At 43.4% G+C, this 17,406-nt stretch overlaps 1 protein-coding gene across 1 annotated transcript; it reads left to right on the top strand.

Moving 5' to 3' along the window:
* The first annotated feature begins 2,057 nt into the window (after nt 1-2,057).
* BHLHE22 (basic helix-loop-helix family member e22) lies at nt 2,058-3,590 on the top strand. Its single transcript, XM_056135424.1, has one exon. The coding sequence runs from the start codon at nt 2,200-2,202 to the stop codon at nt 3,328-3,330; it is 1,131 nt and encodes a 376-aa protein (XP_055991399.1). The 5' UTR covers nt 2,058-2,199; the 3' UTR covers nt 3,331-3,590.
* Nucleotides 3,591-17,406: the final 13,816 nt, after the last annotated feature.

The raw sequence follows: 17,406 nt of genomic DNA, 5'->3' as shown, positions 1-17,406 counted from the left end.
GTGGGCCCCCCCACCCCCACCCCGCAGCTGCCTGCTCTTTCTGGATCTTGGGGTCTCCGTAAATCCGAAGGCGCGAGAGGAACCCAGAGCGGCGTCGTATTTCTGTCCTCGTGAGATTGCCTCTCGGGCCATTATTTTGGAAAGTTACTACTGGGCCCCCTTTCAATCTTTGCAGGTGAAAACTGCAGACGCTTCTGTGCGGTGCTTTCGCCGTCTTTTATGAAAATAGGCGCCCAACTGTTCTGATATTACCATTCAAAAACAGGTTCTGTGGAGAACCTCATTTGTGAATCTATTACAGAGATTAATAGATTATTTCTCCTTTTTCAACTAATTCTCTGTGGGGAAATTTAACCATATGGTAAGGAGAGAATTAGAATTTCATCACATTAGAGCAAAATGTAATGAAAAGAGTCCAACACCTGGGGCCAACTCTGAAAGCCACAATTAAAAGGTTTTTAATGAAACCAGAGAAACCAAAAAAAAATTTTTTTTTCATAGATTTGAGTCACTCTGCCACATAAGCGAGATTTATAGGAGGTCTGGAGGAATATTGTTTTTACTGACGTCCTAAGGATGGAAAGCCGCGACTAAGCACCCTCCCAGGCAGCGGGCGCGGGAGCAGAGCACGGCGAGTGCAGCTCGGCTCCCGGCGAGGAGCGCGTGTTCCCCGGCGCTGCCTCCAAGAACAAGCCAGGCCCGTCCAGATGTCCCCGGATGGCTTCTGCGCCGAGGCGGGGACGTTTCCGGGCCAACAAACAGGCACCAGTGCCACCCTTGATGTAGGAGACAGACACGGTTTGACTCCCGTGAGGCTGACTCTTCTGAAACAACTGGATTTCGCAAAGTTTGGGAAATCAGCCTATTCCAGTGGGGGGAAAGGCATGTGTTCAAAATCACCATCACGGTCGTAGTTATTTGGCGATCCCTGGTGGGGGTGGGGGGACGGGGAGAGACACCCCTCCATTCCCCCGCTCCTAAATTTTCTTTTCTTATTTAATGGGCTGCACAATCCACTTGCTTTTAATTTTTTTTTTCAATCAGGGTAGGAAATGGGTACACTGGGGAGTGGGGGAAGGAAGTGGGAGACGCTGTGGAAATAGGCAAATGTGGTTTTTATTTTTTTTGGGGGGGGCGATTATTCTGCTCTGTCACTCTCTGGGAATCTTAGAATCTGGATCCACTTCCGCCCCCACGAAAGTCCCGTGTCCACATTCCAGCCCAGCGTCCCCCTAGGAAGAGGGGTGGAGTGTCACTCTCGCCCGGAAGGGTAATTTAGTAAGAGAAGCGACGGCAGCGGCGAGGGAAGGGCAGTGGGGGGTGGGGTGCGGTGGGTGGGGAGTCGGGGGGCGGGGGGGGGGGGGCGTCTGCTTTCCGCGGGACTCCCGGGCTTCAGCCGCCGATTTACAATTTGCTGAAGGAGCAAAGAACATCCTCGGCTCTAAGTAGGGCTTTTAGTGTGCTCATTGATGAGTGAAAGTCGCCACACATGTCAAGCTAAAGGCAGTTGTTGGGTTACTAACAGGACCCAGCGCCTTGCAAACATATGCGCTAAGCTGTGTATACAGATGGCAGGCAGAATAATGGAGCAGGCGCCTTTTATAAAGCTCTAGCTGCTGCCTGTCTTCAGACCTGGGAAATGAAACTATTCAGACTCGCGGCCAGATAGCGCCAGCGATTGTTTGTTACCGTTTTAATCCTATTAATTAAAACGTTAACCTGATTGGGTAGAAAGCGCTGTCCCAACAGGCGAGTCTTCTTCATAATAACCTACTCAGAGATAATGATGTAAAAGACTCCCCCGTCTGTGGCGGCGGCGGCGGCTGCTGCCGGATGGGTCCGGAAATCTCTCGAAGGTGAAACGGAGCAAGATAAACGGCGCGGAGCGGCGGCGCGGGGCTGAGCTCAGAGCGGCGGCAGCGGGCGCGGCGGCGGCGGCGGCGGCGGCGGCGGCGGCTCCACTCCCGGCGCGCCCACCCTCCCACCATGCGGGGCCGCGGCCCATGGTGAGCCCCGGCGGCCGGCACCATCGGCTGGAGACGAAGAAGACGAAGAAGAGGAGGCGGCGAGCGCGGGGGAAGACGAAAAAGAAAAAGAAGGCGAGAGGGCGGCCCTCTGCTGCTCGGGGACCGACGCGCGCACCGGCCGCCGGAGGAGCCCGGCTCGGGCGCGGGAGCGGCGGCGGCGGCGACGGGGACCATGGAGCGCGGGCTGCATCTGGGCGCGGCGACCGCGGGCGAAGACGACCTGTTCCTGCACAAGAGCCTGAGCGCGTCCACCGCCAAGCGCCTCGAGGCGGCTTTCCGCTCCACGCCCCCGGGCATGGACCTGTCCCTGGCCCCGCCGCCACCGCCACCGCCGCCGCCGCCGCGGGAGCGCCCGGCATCCTCGTCGTCGTCGTCGCCCCTGGGCTGCTTCGAGCCGGCTGACCCCGAGGGGGCAGGGCTGCTCCTGCCACCCCCGGGGGGAGGCGGCGGGGGCGCGGGCGGCGGCGGCGGCGGCGGCGGCGGCGGCGGGGTGGGCATCCCCGGGCTGCTCGTGGGCTCGGCGGGCGTGGGGGGCGACCCGAGCCTCAGCAGCCTGCCCGCCGGGGCCGCCCTGTGCCTCAAGTACGGCGAGAGCGCCGGCCGGGGCTCGGTGGCCGAGAGCAGCGGCGGCGAGCAGAGCCCCGACGACGACAGCGACGGCCGCTGCGAGCTGGTGCTGCGGGCCGGAGGCGCCGACCCCCGGGGCTCCCCGGGCGCGGCGGGCGGCGGCGCCAAGGCGGCCGAGGGCTGCTCCAACGCGCACCTCCACGGCGGTGCGAGCGCCCCCACGGGGGGCCCGGGAGGAGGAGGCGGCGGGGGCAGCAGCGGCGGCGCCGGCGGCGGCGGGGGTGGCAGCAGCAAGAAATCCAAAGAGCAGAAGGCGCTGCGGCTCAACATCAACGCCCGGGAGCGCCGGCGGATGCACGACCTGAACGACGCGCTGGACGAGCTGCGCGCGGTCATCCCCTACGCGCACAGCCCCTCGGTGCGGAAGCTGTCCAAGATCGCCACGCTGCTGCTCGCCAAGAACTACATCCTCATGCAGGCGCAGGCCCTGGAGGAGATGCGGCGCCTCGTCGCCTACCTCAACCAGGGCCAGGCCATCTCGGCCGCCTCCCTGCCCAGCTCGGCGGCGGCGGCGGCGGCGGCGGCCGCCCTGCACCCGGCGCTCGGCGCGTACGAGCAGGCGGCCGGTTACCCGTTCAGTGCCGGGCTGCCCCCCACCGCGTCCTGCCCGGAGAAGTGCGCCCTGTTTAACAGCGTCTCCTCCAGCCTCTGCAAACAGTGCACGGAGAAGCCTTAAACAACTTCCCCCTCCCAGTCATCACCACTACCACCACCATCACCACTACCACCACCACCAAGAAAAGACACCAGATCGACCCCCCCAAACTAGAGGAAAGTGAAAAGCTGCACCCCCCCAACCCACCCCCTTCATTTTGGTTCCTCTCGTAGTTGTGAAACACTTGCAGAACAAACAAAGAGAAGGCGAGAACTAAAGGGGAAGCGTCAGAGACACGAGCGGACTTTTAGCCTTGACAGCCCCGGAATCCCCGGTCTTCAGGGTGGGAAGGGAGGGAGGAGGGAGGTGGAGGAGGGATGGAGCGTGGACGTCTTCTTCTTTTTTTTTTTTTTTCTGTCTCAGAAAAGTGGCAACTTCCGTGGCATCCTAGAGCGTGAGGAAGCAGTTTTTCCTTTAAGGTTGAGAAATAAGTTGAGAAATAGTTGAGAAATAGTCATTTGGTTATTAAGCGTGAAAAGTATGGCAAAGTACTAATCCTACTAATAATTGTGAATTTGGCTAGTGCTGGAGGGCAGAGGAGGAGTCTGGGGGTTGGGGTGGCTCGTGGGACGAATATTCATTCAGACAAATCAGAAAGGGCACTTGAAGATACATTTTAATTCTGAGCCAGGAGAAAAACTTGAATTGTAGACTTATTTAAGTGAAAAACAAGCAGAAAGAGACACGTTGCTATGAAAGACTTGTATTTTTTATTGTCTCTGAACTTTAATCCTGTGAAAATGCTCGAAAGTTTTGGAAAGAGTGATAAGAAAAAAAAACTGACGGTGGCTGAAAGAATTGCATTTAAAAATATTTGTGTGCACCTTGTTACTTTCCACTCTGCAATGATGTATTAACAATCCATGATATTTATTTGTTATTCTTCAATGACCCTTCCACATCAACAGTATTTATCATGTGTTAAGGTCATGGGTCTATGTGCAGATTTTTTTTAAATGCCTCTAAAATTCTGTTGATAGATTAACTTATACTGTGTGCCAACTGTTTAAAAGGTTTATTTGCCAACAAGTATGAAGAGACATACTGATGTATCTGAGCTGCTTAGGTTTATAAAAAGGTCACCTGGATATTTTCAGTTGCATCATCCCTGTATTTAAATTGAGCTTTAATAAATTGCTTCAGTCCAAAAATTACAGGAAAGGTGTATTCTTAATTGACGAATGAATTGATCTCTTTTTTGAAAGGGGACTCCTTTACATTCCAAAAGGGAAAGACATCAGAGCAATAGATCCTCTAAGTAAGAACATGCTAAGCAAATATTTTTCCCTTCTGTGCTTTTTTTTTAAAGTTCTAATTTAATATATATGTACATATCTAAGTTATTTTAACTGTGGAGAATTATTTAAGTTGAAAGACTGGTTTGATTTGCCTATGGTGTGAAATCCTTTGTTATTTTTCTAGAAAAAAATAAAATTTAAAAAGAAATAAAGCTAAGGAAGAGCAAGAAGCTATTTATCCAAAGTAAGCTTTCAGTTTTAGCTTGCATGGCTGTTTGCCTGCCTTTCTATCCTATGAAAATCAAGAAAGTCTTTTTTAAAAAATGGAGTCCTGCTATTTTCCACTCCTTGCAGATAATACAAATTCAGTTTGTCAGGTTGGATGGTGAGTTGGGAGCTGTGATGGATCTATTGGCGGGTTTTGGATGTGTAAACAATGATATATATATTAAATAGGTCAATCAGACTATGACAGCTATGTACGACCATTTGTATGTGTATCTATGTCAGAAAGAATATTTATTAAAATATTTTGATCAAACATTTTATTATACTGTGCTTTGTGGAAGGAGCAAAATCACCTCTCTTCTGTGTTACTCTTTGCTTGAAAGGTAACCAAAAAAGGAGTTTCAGAGAGGGTGAAACTAAAGTTTTGACAGGGATACACAATTAGGAGCAACCCTTGGTCACTTGTTTACTTGACAGGAGGATGCTGGCTGGGCCTGGTCATTACAAGAGAGAAAAATGGGGTCAGTGGTGAGACATCCAGGAGGTCTGGAGTTTCTGTGATGACAGGAACTCTGAAGGCCAGGTTCTCTCCCTGGGACTCTTTCCCTCTTGTATGGTGTTGTTAACTATTCAAGGGCCATCAGAAAAGGATAAAGTTTCTGGAAAAAGTTTTATCAAATTTCTCTTTCAAACAGTCTGAAAAACAGGGAAAAGAGGAGGATTTGGACTAGCGGAAGATAGATTTTGTTGTAACTTCACACTTGTGTGATAGAGGTATCAACCAGTTTGAATTACGAGTATAAATAATGCCCATAGGTATGTTTAAAACTTACCAGTATTGCTTGCAGTGAGTTTTAGGCGCTGTCCTTGGCCTGGGTTGGGCACTGGCTCTTTGGGGAAAAAAAAAAAGTCTATCCGTTTGTATTTGGGCCTTCTTGATCTTAGGTATAGAAGGTTTGGTTTTCTTTAGAATGGAGGTTATGGGGGTCGTGTTGGTGGTGAGAAAGTTACAGTGTTTTCTCTGTAGGCAGGATGCTAAATGCATTTTTGTCTGCAAAGCCTTAGCTCATAATGATATCCCTAAATGCCATCAAACTTAGTGGGGGGCAAGGGAGGATATTTTCTGCTCCACTTGCCATCAAAAAAGATTAATCAGAACCTGTAACTTTTCAGAAAACATAATGGCAAAGGGCCTTCATGTGGAGCACTCCCAGTCTGGGAGTGGGGCTAGAGGGAGGGAAGAGACCAGGGCAGGCCCCAGGCAGGACTAGATCCGTCTCTCAGCATTTACCAGACAAAGCCTGGGTGCGTCTAATTATGATTATTAAAACAATTTCCATGACGATGTCTAATATTATGTTAATTTGAAAACAACTGTGTATGAAAACTGTCGACTATAATACCTAAATTCATTTAATGAAACACATCGTTAAGGCAATTAAACCTCCTGGATGTGATTAAGAAACATAATTACGACACTGTTCTGCGCCATAATTGGGTGTCTTTAATCAAGGGGTAAAGTGATCAGCAACACAGCCATTAGTTTGTATTGTTCTGGCCATGCTGTCCATCATTCTGATTAGGAATTAACCACAGCCACCATCAGTCGATTTTTTTCCCCTTTTTGCATATTAACATTGTAGGGGACACATTTGCTACAAGATTTACTGCTAAATGTTTCTCAGGATTAAGAATGCCTCCTTAAAATACTTTCTCTGCAACCTCTATATGATCTAATAATTATTATAAACTGTACGAATAACAAAATCTTGAGCTTTAGAAGAAAATACATATCATCTTTTATCTTTAATTATTCAATTTCCTGAAAGAGAATTGAAATAGATAGGGGTGGGAGAGAAAGGCAGAAATGCTGAGAACAAGTTGAGATGCAGGACCTCTGTGCGAATATTAAAAGCAGTTAATGTTTATTTTTATTTTAAAAATTACAGACAAGTCAATTATCTTCCAAATCCAGGAATTGATCAGCATTTGCTTCTTGGAATACACCTATGGCTGAAAGGTATGGGAGAGGTGGATTTAGCAATCACTTGGGTGGCCCTTGGTGCTGTAAGTCAAACCCTGACAGAATTCTTTTCCACAATAGCCTTTGGAAAAAGAGAGACATTGGGATGGAAAGATAGTTCTTTCTCTACCCAGCAGCCCTCAGACAGCTTTATTTCAAAGGTTTGAGTCCTGAATTTCAGCTTAGTCAGGAAAGTTGGCCCTCAAGCTCATAGGTCCCAGATGTTCCTGCAATATGGAGCATTAAGAGACTCAACATCAGGAGGATGAATGTGGTCCTGCTGTGTAGTACCATGGGCCAGGCCAGGTGTTCTGCACAACATGCATGAGTACTTTGGTGCACCCCAGAGCTAGATCCGAAGCCTCCCCCTCCTCCTCCCCAGCCTTGGAGGAGTTTCTTCCCAGTGCACCTCATTATTTGTGTTTTACAGCGAGCCAGTAGGTAGGAGCGGCCAGCCCCACCTCCTACCTTTTCCATCCAACTTCTGATTCCAATTTCTTTCTCTATTAGCTACTTCTCTCTTAGTTTTCAAGTCCAGTTTTGACACAGGATATCGACAGACGCGTCAGGTGGGAAGTTTACCGGACTCTTACACGACCAGCAAGCAAAATATCATCTTCGAGGAACATGCTAGTTCCCTACTCCTCCTTCCTCAAAAGTGTGCGTGCGCGCCTGTGTGTCCTCTTTCTCTCGCGCGCGCACGCGTTCTGCAGGGCGCTCCCCACTCTGGAGCTGAGCGACCCCTCCAAGACCTGAGTTGATCTTAAATTCCTCTACCTCCTCTGGTGGCGTCCCCAGTACCGGTTATTCCTCCCAACAGCTCACTAGGTAGGGCAGCTGCTCACCAGGCTTCGATTCTTCACGCACTCGTGGGCTGCACGTTGGAACCGAACTTTTTATTTTTTTTTTTGCGCGTCCCTCACCCCGAAAGTGCTCCAGCATGAGTGGCGCTGACTTTTCCAATGTAATGACTTATGAAAGATAGGATCATGTGTTAAATTGAATCCTCCGTTTAACTGTTAATGGTGTGCTCTGGGCGCATTTGCGTATTAGATGCTATGGTAACTAATTACCAGTTGGAAAAAGGCTACTACACTTCCCAGACTTTGAAAAATAATGATGAGAGTTCACTTCCCGGCTTGGAGCACATCGTGGCGGCTGGAGCGGGTGGAGACTGCAAGTGAGCGCTGGGGAGGCTGGGGGGATTCAATCCCCTTCCGGCGAGGCTCTTCCGTAAAAACCTTTGATGGAAATGTGATTCAGATGGAGAAGGGGTGGGGGTGGGGGTTAAAGGGTGGGAGGAGGAGGGCAAGCTCCTCCGCACATTGGTGCCTCTAAGCAAAATTAAATGGCAAAACACAAATATCGGGAACATAAATAAGTTTTCTTTTAATTAAAATGCAGGTCGGACTAAATTATCCGCCTGCCAAGCAACTTTACATCAATTATCATTTTCTGTGGTGTGGGCAAAATGAATGAGTCCGTCTCCTGCGCGCTTCGCGTTGGCACTTACAACTCTGTTGCCCCTCGACTTGCCAAGCCAATGAGCTGCCGGTTGATTTAAACTTGGTCTTTTAAAATTAGACAGTTCAGCACAGTAGATGGAAGGGGAACGGCAGAAGGGCAAACAGAGAGTAACAAGTTTAAGAGTAAAAACGACTCCGTTTTTTCCCCCCTCCCCTCTGGATCTCTGATTCTCCTGAGCTACTGATGATTGTTTAGTAGAACTGGAATTCTAAAGTTTGTGCAAAACAACCAGGGGTCTGTCCGGGCTCCAAAGGCTAGGGCAGGTACCTGTACAAGGGACCTGGGTAGGCTGGGGAAGACTTTCAGACTGCGCATGTGAATTGCAGACAGAACAACTTCCACAGCCTAATAAATTGCTTTACAGTTACTGTGCTGAGGAAGCCAATTGAGGGCAGCAACCTCAGACAATCCCTTGGTGGGGGTGGGGGGTGGGGTGGGGAGGACTTCCTCTGGATGGGCATCCCGGGCCCAGGTGCTGGCGCGATGCCATGCAATCTTCAAGTTCCATGGGACAAAACGAGAACTTCAAGGGCTCTGTGTCACTCTCTTTCGACTAGTGACCATAGAATCGGGTTGTCTCCTGCATCCGGGTAGCTTGGTGGGTTCTTTCACCTTCAGAGGGTCAGGTATGTCAGGGGTATCCCGCAGTCGCGCCCAAGTCCGGAATTCTGCTAAGGCGCCCCAGTTTTTAAACCCCAAGACGCCGTTGCTTGCTAAAGGCAGATAAACAGCTAGCTTTCCCTAAGGTTTGACTTAGTTAAATTCTACCTCTGTTTTCTAAATGACTTGTCTTAACGCTGTCCCGGAGGGTTCTGGACTGTGGCTAAATACTCAGGCATCTCTGAGGGCGTGTGCGACTAGCTTTCTGCTTCCCTTGTGTTGCCTAATTCCAGCACACAGAGATAGAGTAGCGACTTCCGAAGGAAGATATGACTCCACTGAGAAGTTTAGACTGTGAAGGGTAAGATTCTGCTGTCCTCCTCCTGCTCCACCACCCCCCAAATATGATGGACAAGTCTATTTTACAAGGCATGGCTTACTCTGATCGGAGTTGGCTTGAATTAGAGCACAATGTGCTCTCACACACCTTCCCAGCTTGGGAAAGAGTTAATTCTCTCCCAAAGAGCTTAGTTGCCCTTGTCTTCTCAACCTGATTCAGAGATGCAGTAAAATATGAAGCAAATTTATGATCTGTTTCAAGCATTTTATTGCTGTATTTTTAAATTCATATATGCACATATAAGAACTATGATCTGTGAATAATTTGAAATGCTGTAGTAGAATGATACATTTTAGATAAAACATAACCATATCTTTATATAATTGTCTCAGATTAAAATAAAAAAGAAAAATAGATTTCTAATGTGGACCAAACTGAAAACTTAATGACAGCCATAAACTGCTAACCAACCATAAATTAACATCTTCATCAAATGCTAAAAAGGTTATCAGTGGTTATATAAAGCAATTATTATTTCTCCTTATAAGTTTTAGAATAAAGTTCAGGGATCTTTGAATGAACCATTATTTACAAATGCTTTGCCAACTTAAAAATTCATATTTAACTAGGAGAATGGCTACAACTCAAATTTGCTGTGTTAATGGAAATGTTTAGAGGCAAGAATCAAGAGTTAGACATACAAAAATATTCTTCATGGCCTAACCTAATTTTGTGTATTGTTTTGACAACTATTGAAAACCTTGGTGTAATTTTTTTTCTCAATAGCCTATGTACACCTAGAAAAGTGTGGACAAATAATATCTTATTATGTAACTAACTGGTTAAAAGTTATGCGCTGTCTACTCAAGTAGATAGTTGTGTTTTGCATGTTACAGACTCTCTCTCTCTCTCTCTCTCTCTCTCTCTCTCTCTCTCTCTCTCTCTCTCTCTCTCTCTCACTCCTCCTCCCCACCTTTCTCTACAGAGGTAGGGATGAAATTCAGGTGCCAGGCAGAGTATGCCCCTGGGCTGAAACTTCCATGAAAAGAAAAGATTTTCCAAGCCAGGCCTCCACAAAAATCTGTAACGCCATGGAGAAGTAAAAGGACAATATATCTATTAAATGCCCCATAGATCATGAAGAAGGGCCTGGGAATAATTTACTTAAGTTTTCTTTTGGCAATACAGAGGCATTATGCTGCTTGAACTAGACACCTCAGGAGTGAAAGAAATAAAATATGGAACTACTCAACAAAGCAAGATACAATATACAAGACTGTTTTGCAGAAAAAAAAATAACTTTTTGGATTTTGAAGTATCTGGGTGGCATGTATCCTCAAGTTAATGTTATTTATACAGTTATGTTGCTCAATAAAGTAGTTAAACGAAGGACCATCTTCCAGGTGAAGGACTAATTAAGATCCTCAACTAGATTGATCCTAAAATCAGTCTTCCTACTCTGCAAGAATGTTTAGTGTGAGGATGTTCTTTTAAAAGCATGAATCTATTTTTTTTTGCAGTTTTTCTTTAAGTCTAAATTGGTTCAAAATAAAGTTTTAAAAAAATGAATACCTTATTTCAAGACTACGCTTGAAATGCTATTTACTGTATACCTTAATTCATAAAAATCAAAAGAAACCATTAAAAATACTTCTGAAACATTCTGTTTAAAGTCAAAACAAAGGCATTTATAAACTTTATTGGCTAGTTATTAAAAGCTATTGAATAAAACTACTTTTCAACATTAAATAAATGGCAAACATTTACTTAAAAAGTGAGTTTTGGGGCTAGAGCAATAGCACAGCGGGTAGGGCGTTTGCCTTGCACGCGACCAACCCGGGTTCGATTCCCAGCATCCCATATGGTCCCCTAAGCACTACCAGAGGTAATTCCTGATTGCAGAGCCAGGAGTAACCCCTGCGCATTGCTGGGTGTGACCCAAAAAGCCGAAAAAAAAAGAGAGTTTTACATGGCAATGACACATATTTTCTGGTAACTAGGAAACTGATTCTTAGGCATAAAAGTTATATGGGATAAAATGCTTCTTGAAACCTATAAAAACTCAAACAATTAGATGTTATAGACATTTTTATTTGACCTCACGAAGAATTGTTAGTTATTAATAATGATTAGTTTCATTACCTGTTATCTTTATTCCTCTACTTCCTACTAGCAAATGTGCTTTAAGGGAAATAGAATGCCCCATCTCTAATAAACATTTGTATTCTATGTAGTCAGCAATATATCTTCTTCTATATCCTTATAAAATTACTATTTCAAATTTGAGTACATAAACAATGTTTCAAATAATTAACATATAAAACATATTTAAAATGATCTATTATAGCACAGCAGGTAGGGCGTTCGCCTTACAAGCGGCCAACATGGCCGACCCGAGTTCGATTCCTCCGCCCCTCTCGGAGAGCCCGGCAAGCTACCGAGAGTATTGGATATGCCAGACACAGTAACAACAAAGTCTCCAATGGAGACGTTACTGGGCCCGCTCAAGCAAATCGACGATCAATGGGAGGGCCTTTACCTCGAGCTCGAGCATTATAGCTATTATTTTTCTTTTTAGGATTCTGAGTAAAAATGCACATTATTCCATGACTAATTTTAGACAGTTCAAAAAGATTTTTTAAATTGAACTCAATAAATGAGTTTTAACAAGATTGAAAGCAAAAATAATTTTTGAGTAGATTTTCCATTTAATGACGTATTTTACCTTGTTTTTTCTTTTGTGTGGGAGGCTACATAGGGTGATGCTCAGGACTTTCTCCTGGCTCTGAGCTCAGAGATGACTCCTGGCTGACTTAGGGGACTAAATGGGATGCTGGCAACCAAACCTGAGTTGACCGCATGCAAGGCAAGTGCCCTACCCACTGTCCTAATGTTTAGGCTCTCATTTTAATTGTTAAACAAAATGTCTCAGATGCCTACTTCAGATGAACAGGGACACCTCTAGAGTTTAAAGCAGTTGCTGAAAAATATTAATAACTATGGGAGTGTTTCTTAGAATGCAAATATCCCAGTGAATATTCTATTTATTATTACTAAAGCAGCCATATTTTATTTCCATTAATGGAATTATGTAATCTGCTTTACCTATTGCTTATATTTCAACATTATGAATAAATAGAAATTTGTCCAAATATTCACTCATTTTCTGTGGTAAAGTGTTCTACAGAAGACAAAGACCACATCCAATGGAATCTCACACCCATTTCTTTTTGTGCTTACAAATATTTTTACAGAATATTGGTGATTATTATGAAATATAACCTGGAAAGGTCAATCTGCTTAAGTAAATATATTTAAAAAACTTAATTGGTCACTGACAATTCAGATATTCAGATATATTTCTGTTTGTCCCATAAAAAAGTTGGTATAGTATCAATATTTTTTGGGGGGGCACACCCAGCAATGCTCAGGGTTTACTCCAAGTTCTGCACTCAGGAATCAGTCCTGGTGGACTTGGGGACCATCTGAGATGCCAGGGATTGAACCAGTTGGCGTGTGCAAGGCAAACACCCTACCTGCTGTTCTACTGCTCTGCCACCATTATTATCAATATTTTCTTACTGTATTTTTAGGGAGAGTATCAAAAACCAAGAATAAATAGGGTAGTAGGGGTGAGATAGGAGATGAGGGACATTAGAAAATTCACTGAGCAAAATTATTTTCCAAATAGATTGCTTTTTTTTTTAAATGCAGGTGTACTGCTATTTATTCAGCTATTGATTAAGCTTGATTGAATTGGGCATGGACTCCACATACTTTAAAAAATTGTTTTAATTGGATATCTGTGAGAGACCAGTACAAAGCTGTTCATAATTGGTTTTCAGTCATACAATGATCCAGCACCCATACCTCCACCAGTGTACATTTCCCACCACCAATGTTCTCCATTTCCCAACAACCATCCCCCAACACTCTACCTCCTATCCACAGCCTCCCCCTATGAGAGGCACTTTCCTTCTTTCTCACTCTCTCCTTTTCCTTTTATGCATTATGGTTCCCAACATAGGTGCTAAGAGGTCATGGTGTTGGTTCAGGGCATTTGGTATTTTTATCCAGCTGGTAAGGCTGGAGTAGCTTTTCAATAATTGGGTGGAAGCTTTGGGGTGTGAATGTGATTGCTGAGATTTCTGGAAGTACAGGGAAGTGAGAGTGAGGTAGCCCATCCTGACCCTGAGAAAGCCTGGAGATTTCAGTTACAAAACCCACATACCAAAATTTTCAGCAGATTATATCTTGGTGAGGTCCGTCCTGAGACAATGGAGTCAGGCCGGGGATATGGTGGTGATTTTGGACTGTGAAAGCAAGCGGCTGCCAGGGGTTCTGCTTGGGGGGATGGTGGCAACCCACCCCCCTCTGATTTACCACAGTCTGTTCAGCCATGCATGGGTCCGAGATTAACTGCGGCTTTTGATCTCTTTTGAAATTTATTTATGGGTCTTGGAAGCAAGGCCAGTAATAGAGCTTACATGGTGGCGCTAGAGTTGGGGATGAATGCAGTGCTTCCATGGGTATTGGGAAGTGTGTGTGTGTGGGGGGGGGGGGGGGTAGCTTGTTATTTGTAAGAAAATCTTCTGTTATCCAACATGTATGCTTCAAAAGGAATAATACATAGTCAATTATCTTTACTTTAAAAGATGATTTATTGGATTATTATTTAAGTTAAAAAATCAATTTACAAAGTAGTCACATTTGTAATCTAGCAGCTTTAAAAGATAATTTGCTTCTTCTTAATTCCACATATATACCATTTTAAAATCAAAAGATAATACTAAACAATTCAGGACAATTTAAAAATTTTTTCTTAAGCAAGAACTCTTCTTGCTTCAACATATGATTGCCAAATTAGCTTCTATTTGAAATTGCATAATAGATTTCATTCTATTAATATTTCTAAAGAAAGTATACCAACAAAACAAACATTTAAACTAAAATTCAAACATCAATGATCACTGATTTAGATTAACACTTTGAAACAGAAAGTAAGTAGTAATTGCTTTAGATATACTAAAGAGTTTTATGTGATTGCTCATTATACTTTAAAATAATGCTACAGGGAATGTAATCTTGGCTTGCTAACTTTTTCTTAATTGAGTATGTGAATATGAATACCTAATAAAGCATTTCAAGTAAATAATAGTTTGCAAAATTGGCAAATTTTATAGGTTAAAACCATGCATATTCTTAGTGCATTTATTTCTTGTCTTGTAATAATTGACACTATTTTCTACTTCATTGAAAACCTAGATCATTTTTGTGTTTTGATCTTTAAAATTGTTTTTAATATTCCACTTTTAAATTAGAAGATGCTTGAAAGAATTGTTATACAGATTACTCTTTGTGATAAAATAAACAGAAGTCAACATGTTGATTTTTATTTTGAAGTTCCTTTGCCCTAGACCTGTGACCCAAACTTAATGATAAAGTGGAAATATGAAGTCTACCTGGGATGTAAAAGAAGGCTTTGGAGTTATGATAAAAGTTGCCAAACGTTTTTAAAATAATCTATTTGACTTATTTATCGACAATGTCTTAATGTCTCTTAATGTCTATTTGACTTATTTATCAACAATGTCTTAATGTCTCTTAATGTCTACAGAGCATTTCACTTTTGTTAACTAAATGCTTCATTTCTGTTGGTCATTGACATTAAACAACAATATTATTTGCTTCAGAAAATCAAACACCTGGGAACCAATTTAATAAAAGAGGTAAAAGATAAATAAAACAAAGCCATAAGGGACTACTAAAAGAAATAATCCCCTGAGCCACACCAGGAGTGACCCCTCAGCACAGAGCCAGGAGTCTTGAGCACAACAGGGTCTGCCACCCTCACCCCACCCCCCCAAAGAAAAAGAATAAGAGAGAAAGAAAATAAAAGAAAAAGTACATAAGGTAATGGAGAGACATTTTCAGGTTATGGATTGGAAGGAGTAATGTAGTCAAAATGTCAATCTTACCCAAAGCAATATAAAGATTCAGATTCAATGAGGTTCCTATAAAATACCCATGACATTTTGTTGTTGTTGTTTTGTTTAGTTTTGGTTTTTGGGCCACACTCAGTGCTTATTCCTGGTTCTGCACTCAGGGATTACTCCTGGTAGTGCCTGAGTGACCATATTACGTGCTTGGAATAGCATCAGTTAAATTAAGTTGCCTACTCACTGTACTATTTCTTCACCCTCCCCATGACATCTAAAAAAGATTCAGATAAAATGCTTTCGAAATATATATGGAGTCATAACAAACTTTCTCCCCCTAGTTGCCAAAGTAATATTAGGACAAAAGAAGATGGGAGTCTTTTCTTTTCCAAACTTCAAATAATGCTATAAATTTATAGTAATCAAAACAACGTGGTACTTGAATAAGAACAGACTATCAGAACAATGCAATAGAACTGAGAGTTCAGAGACAAATCAGGTATATGGACAATTAATCTTCAATAAAGTTGCAAAACGTATGAAGTGCAGCAAGAAAAACCTCTTCAACAAACAGTGGTGGTGGGAAAACTCATCAATCACATACAAAAAATCAAAACCAAATGAATTCAGACTCCTTTCTAATTACTATGCACAACAGTCAATTAAAGTAAATTAATTAAAATCAATTAAAGACCTTTATATCAGACATGAATCCATAGATTATATTGGAAAAACCTTACACAGTTTATGACTTTGAAGCTAGAGATGTCTTTTATAATTCAATGTCATTGGCCAAGGAAACATAAGCAAAGATGAGCCGATGGGTTTATATGAATTGAAGGAGCTTCTGAACCACAAAGTAAACTGAGACCAGAATGAAAAGACACCCTACAGTCTAGAGGAGAATATTTTCCCACCACTCATCTGCTAAGAGGTTATATCCAAGCTACATGAAACAGTAGTGAAACTTTACAAGAAAAAAAGTCAACCAATACCATCAAAAAATGAAAGGAAGAGATGAAGAGAAATTTCTTCAAATAAGACATACAAATACCTCTTTTATGAAGAGGTAGATGAGAGTATGCTCTGCACCATTTCATCAGGGAAATGCAAATCAAAACAACATGATATAAAAAAATGAAGTCATGAACTTTACACACAAGTGGTACTATATGGAAAATATCATGCTAAGCAAAATGAGCCAGAAAGAGAAGGATAGACATAGAAAGATTGCATTCATCTGGGTAACATAAAGTTACAAAATAAGAGACTAACATCCAAGTACAGTTGTGATAAATACCAGGAGGTTCACTCCATGTCTTTGAGGACAGCCGCACACTCTAGGGGTAAAGGCAGCTCAGATAGAGAAGGGAGCACCAAATAAAGGGTGCTGGGAAGATCCGCCCAGGACAGGAGATGCATGCTGAAAGTAGACTATAGACAGAACATGATTGCCACTCAATACCTCTTCTGCAAACCACAGCACCCAAAAGGAGAGAGAGAACAAAAGGGAGTGCCCTGCCACAGAGGCAGGGTGGGATGAGGGGTCGGAGGTGGGTGGGAGGGATACTGGGATTGATGGGGGTGGAGAATGGGCACTCGTGGGATAGGTACTTGATCATTGTATAACTGAAACCCAAGCACAAAAACTTGTAAGTCTACAACTGTACCTCATGGTGTTTCACTAATAAAAAATAAAAAAGAAAAAAAAACCCAACATGATATAGCACATCAGTGAGACTGGAACACATTACAAAGAACAGAAACAACTCTTGATGGCATGGATGTGGAGAAAAACCCTAATTCACTACAGGGGAAGTGTCGACTGTTTCAACCACTTTTTAAAAACAATATGTACATTTCTCAAAACATTAGGAATTGAGCTTCCATATGATCCAGAATTCTATTTCTTGGTATCTATCCAAGGGTCTAAAAACTCTTTTCTGAAAAGACATTAGACTTCTGTGTTTATTGCATTACTAATCACAATAACTAAAATCCTGGAGGAGGGGGAAATGTCTAAGAACAAATGAACAGATAAAGAAACTCTGATGCATTCATATAATGGAATACTACTCGGATATAATATAGGTGAAATAATGCAATTTGCTGGTACATGGATGGATCTGGAAAGTACCATAGTGACTCAAGTTAGTCCAAATAACAGGGGTAGTTACAGAATGATCTCTCTCATATACAGGA

The sequence above is a fragment of the Sorex fumeus genome, unplaced genomic scaffold, assembly GCF_029834395.1.
Source record: "Sorex fumeus unplaced genomic scaffold, SorFum_2.1 ptg000002l, whole genome shotgun sequence".
In the NCBI taxonomy this organism is placed as follows: Eukaryota; Metazoa; Chordata; class Mammalia; order Eulipotyphla; family Soricidae; genus Sorex; species Sorex fumeus.
This window is presented reverse-complemented; position numbering and strand designations above follow the sequence as displayed.

What these genes read in the sequence shown, in the direction of transcription:
- BHLHE22 (XM_056135424.1), top strand. Translation starts at nt 2,200, where the DNA reads ATGGAGCGCGGGCTGCATCTGGGCGCGGCGACCGCGGGCGAAGACGAC.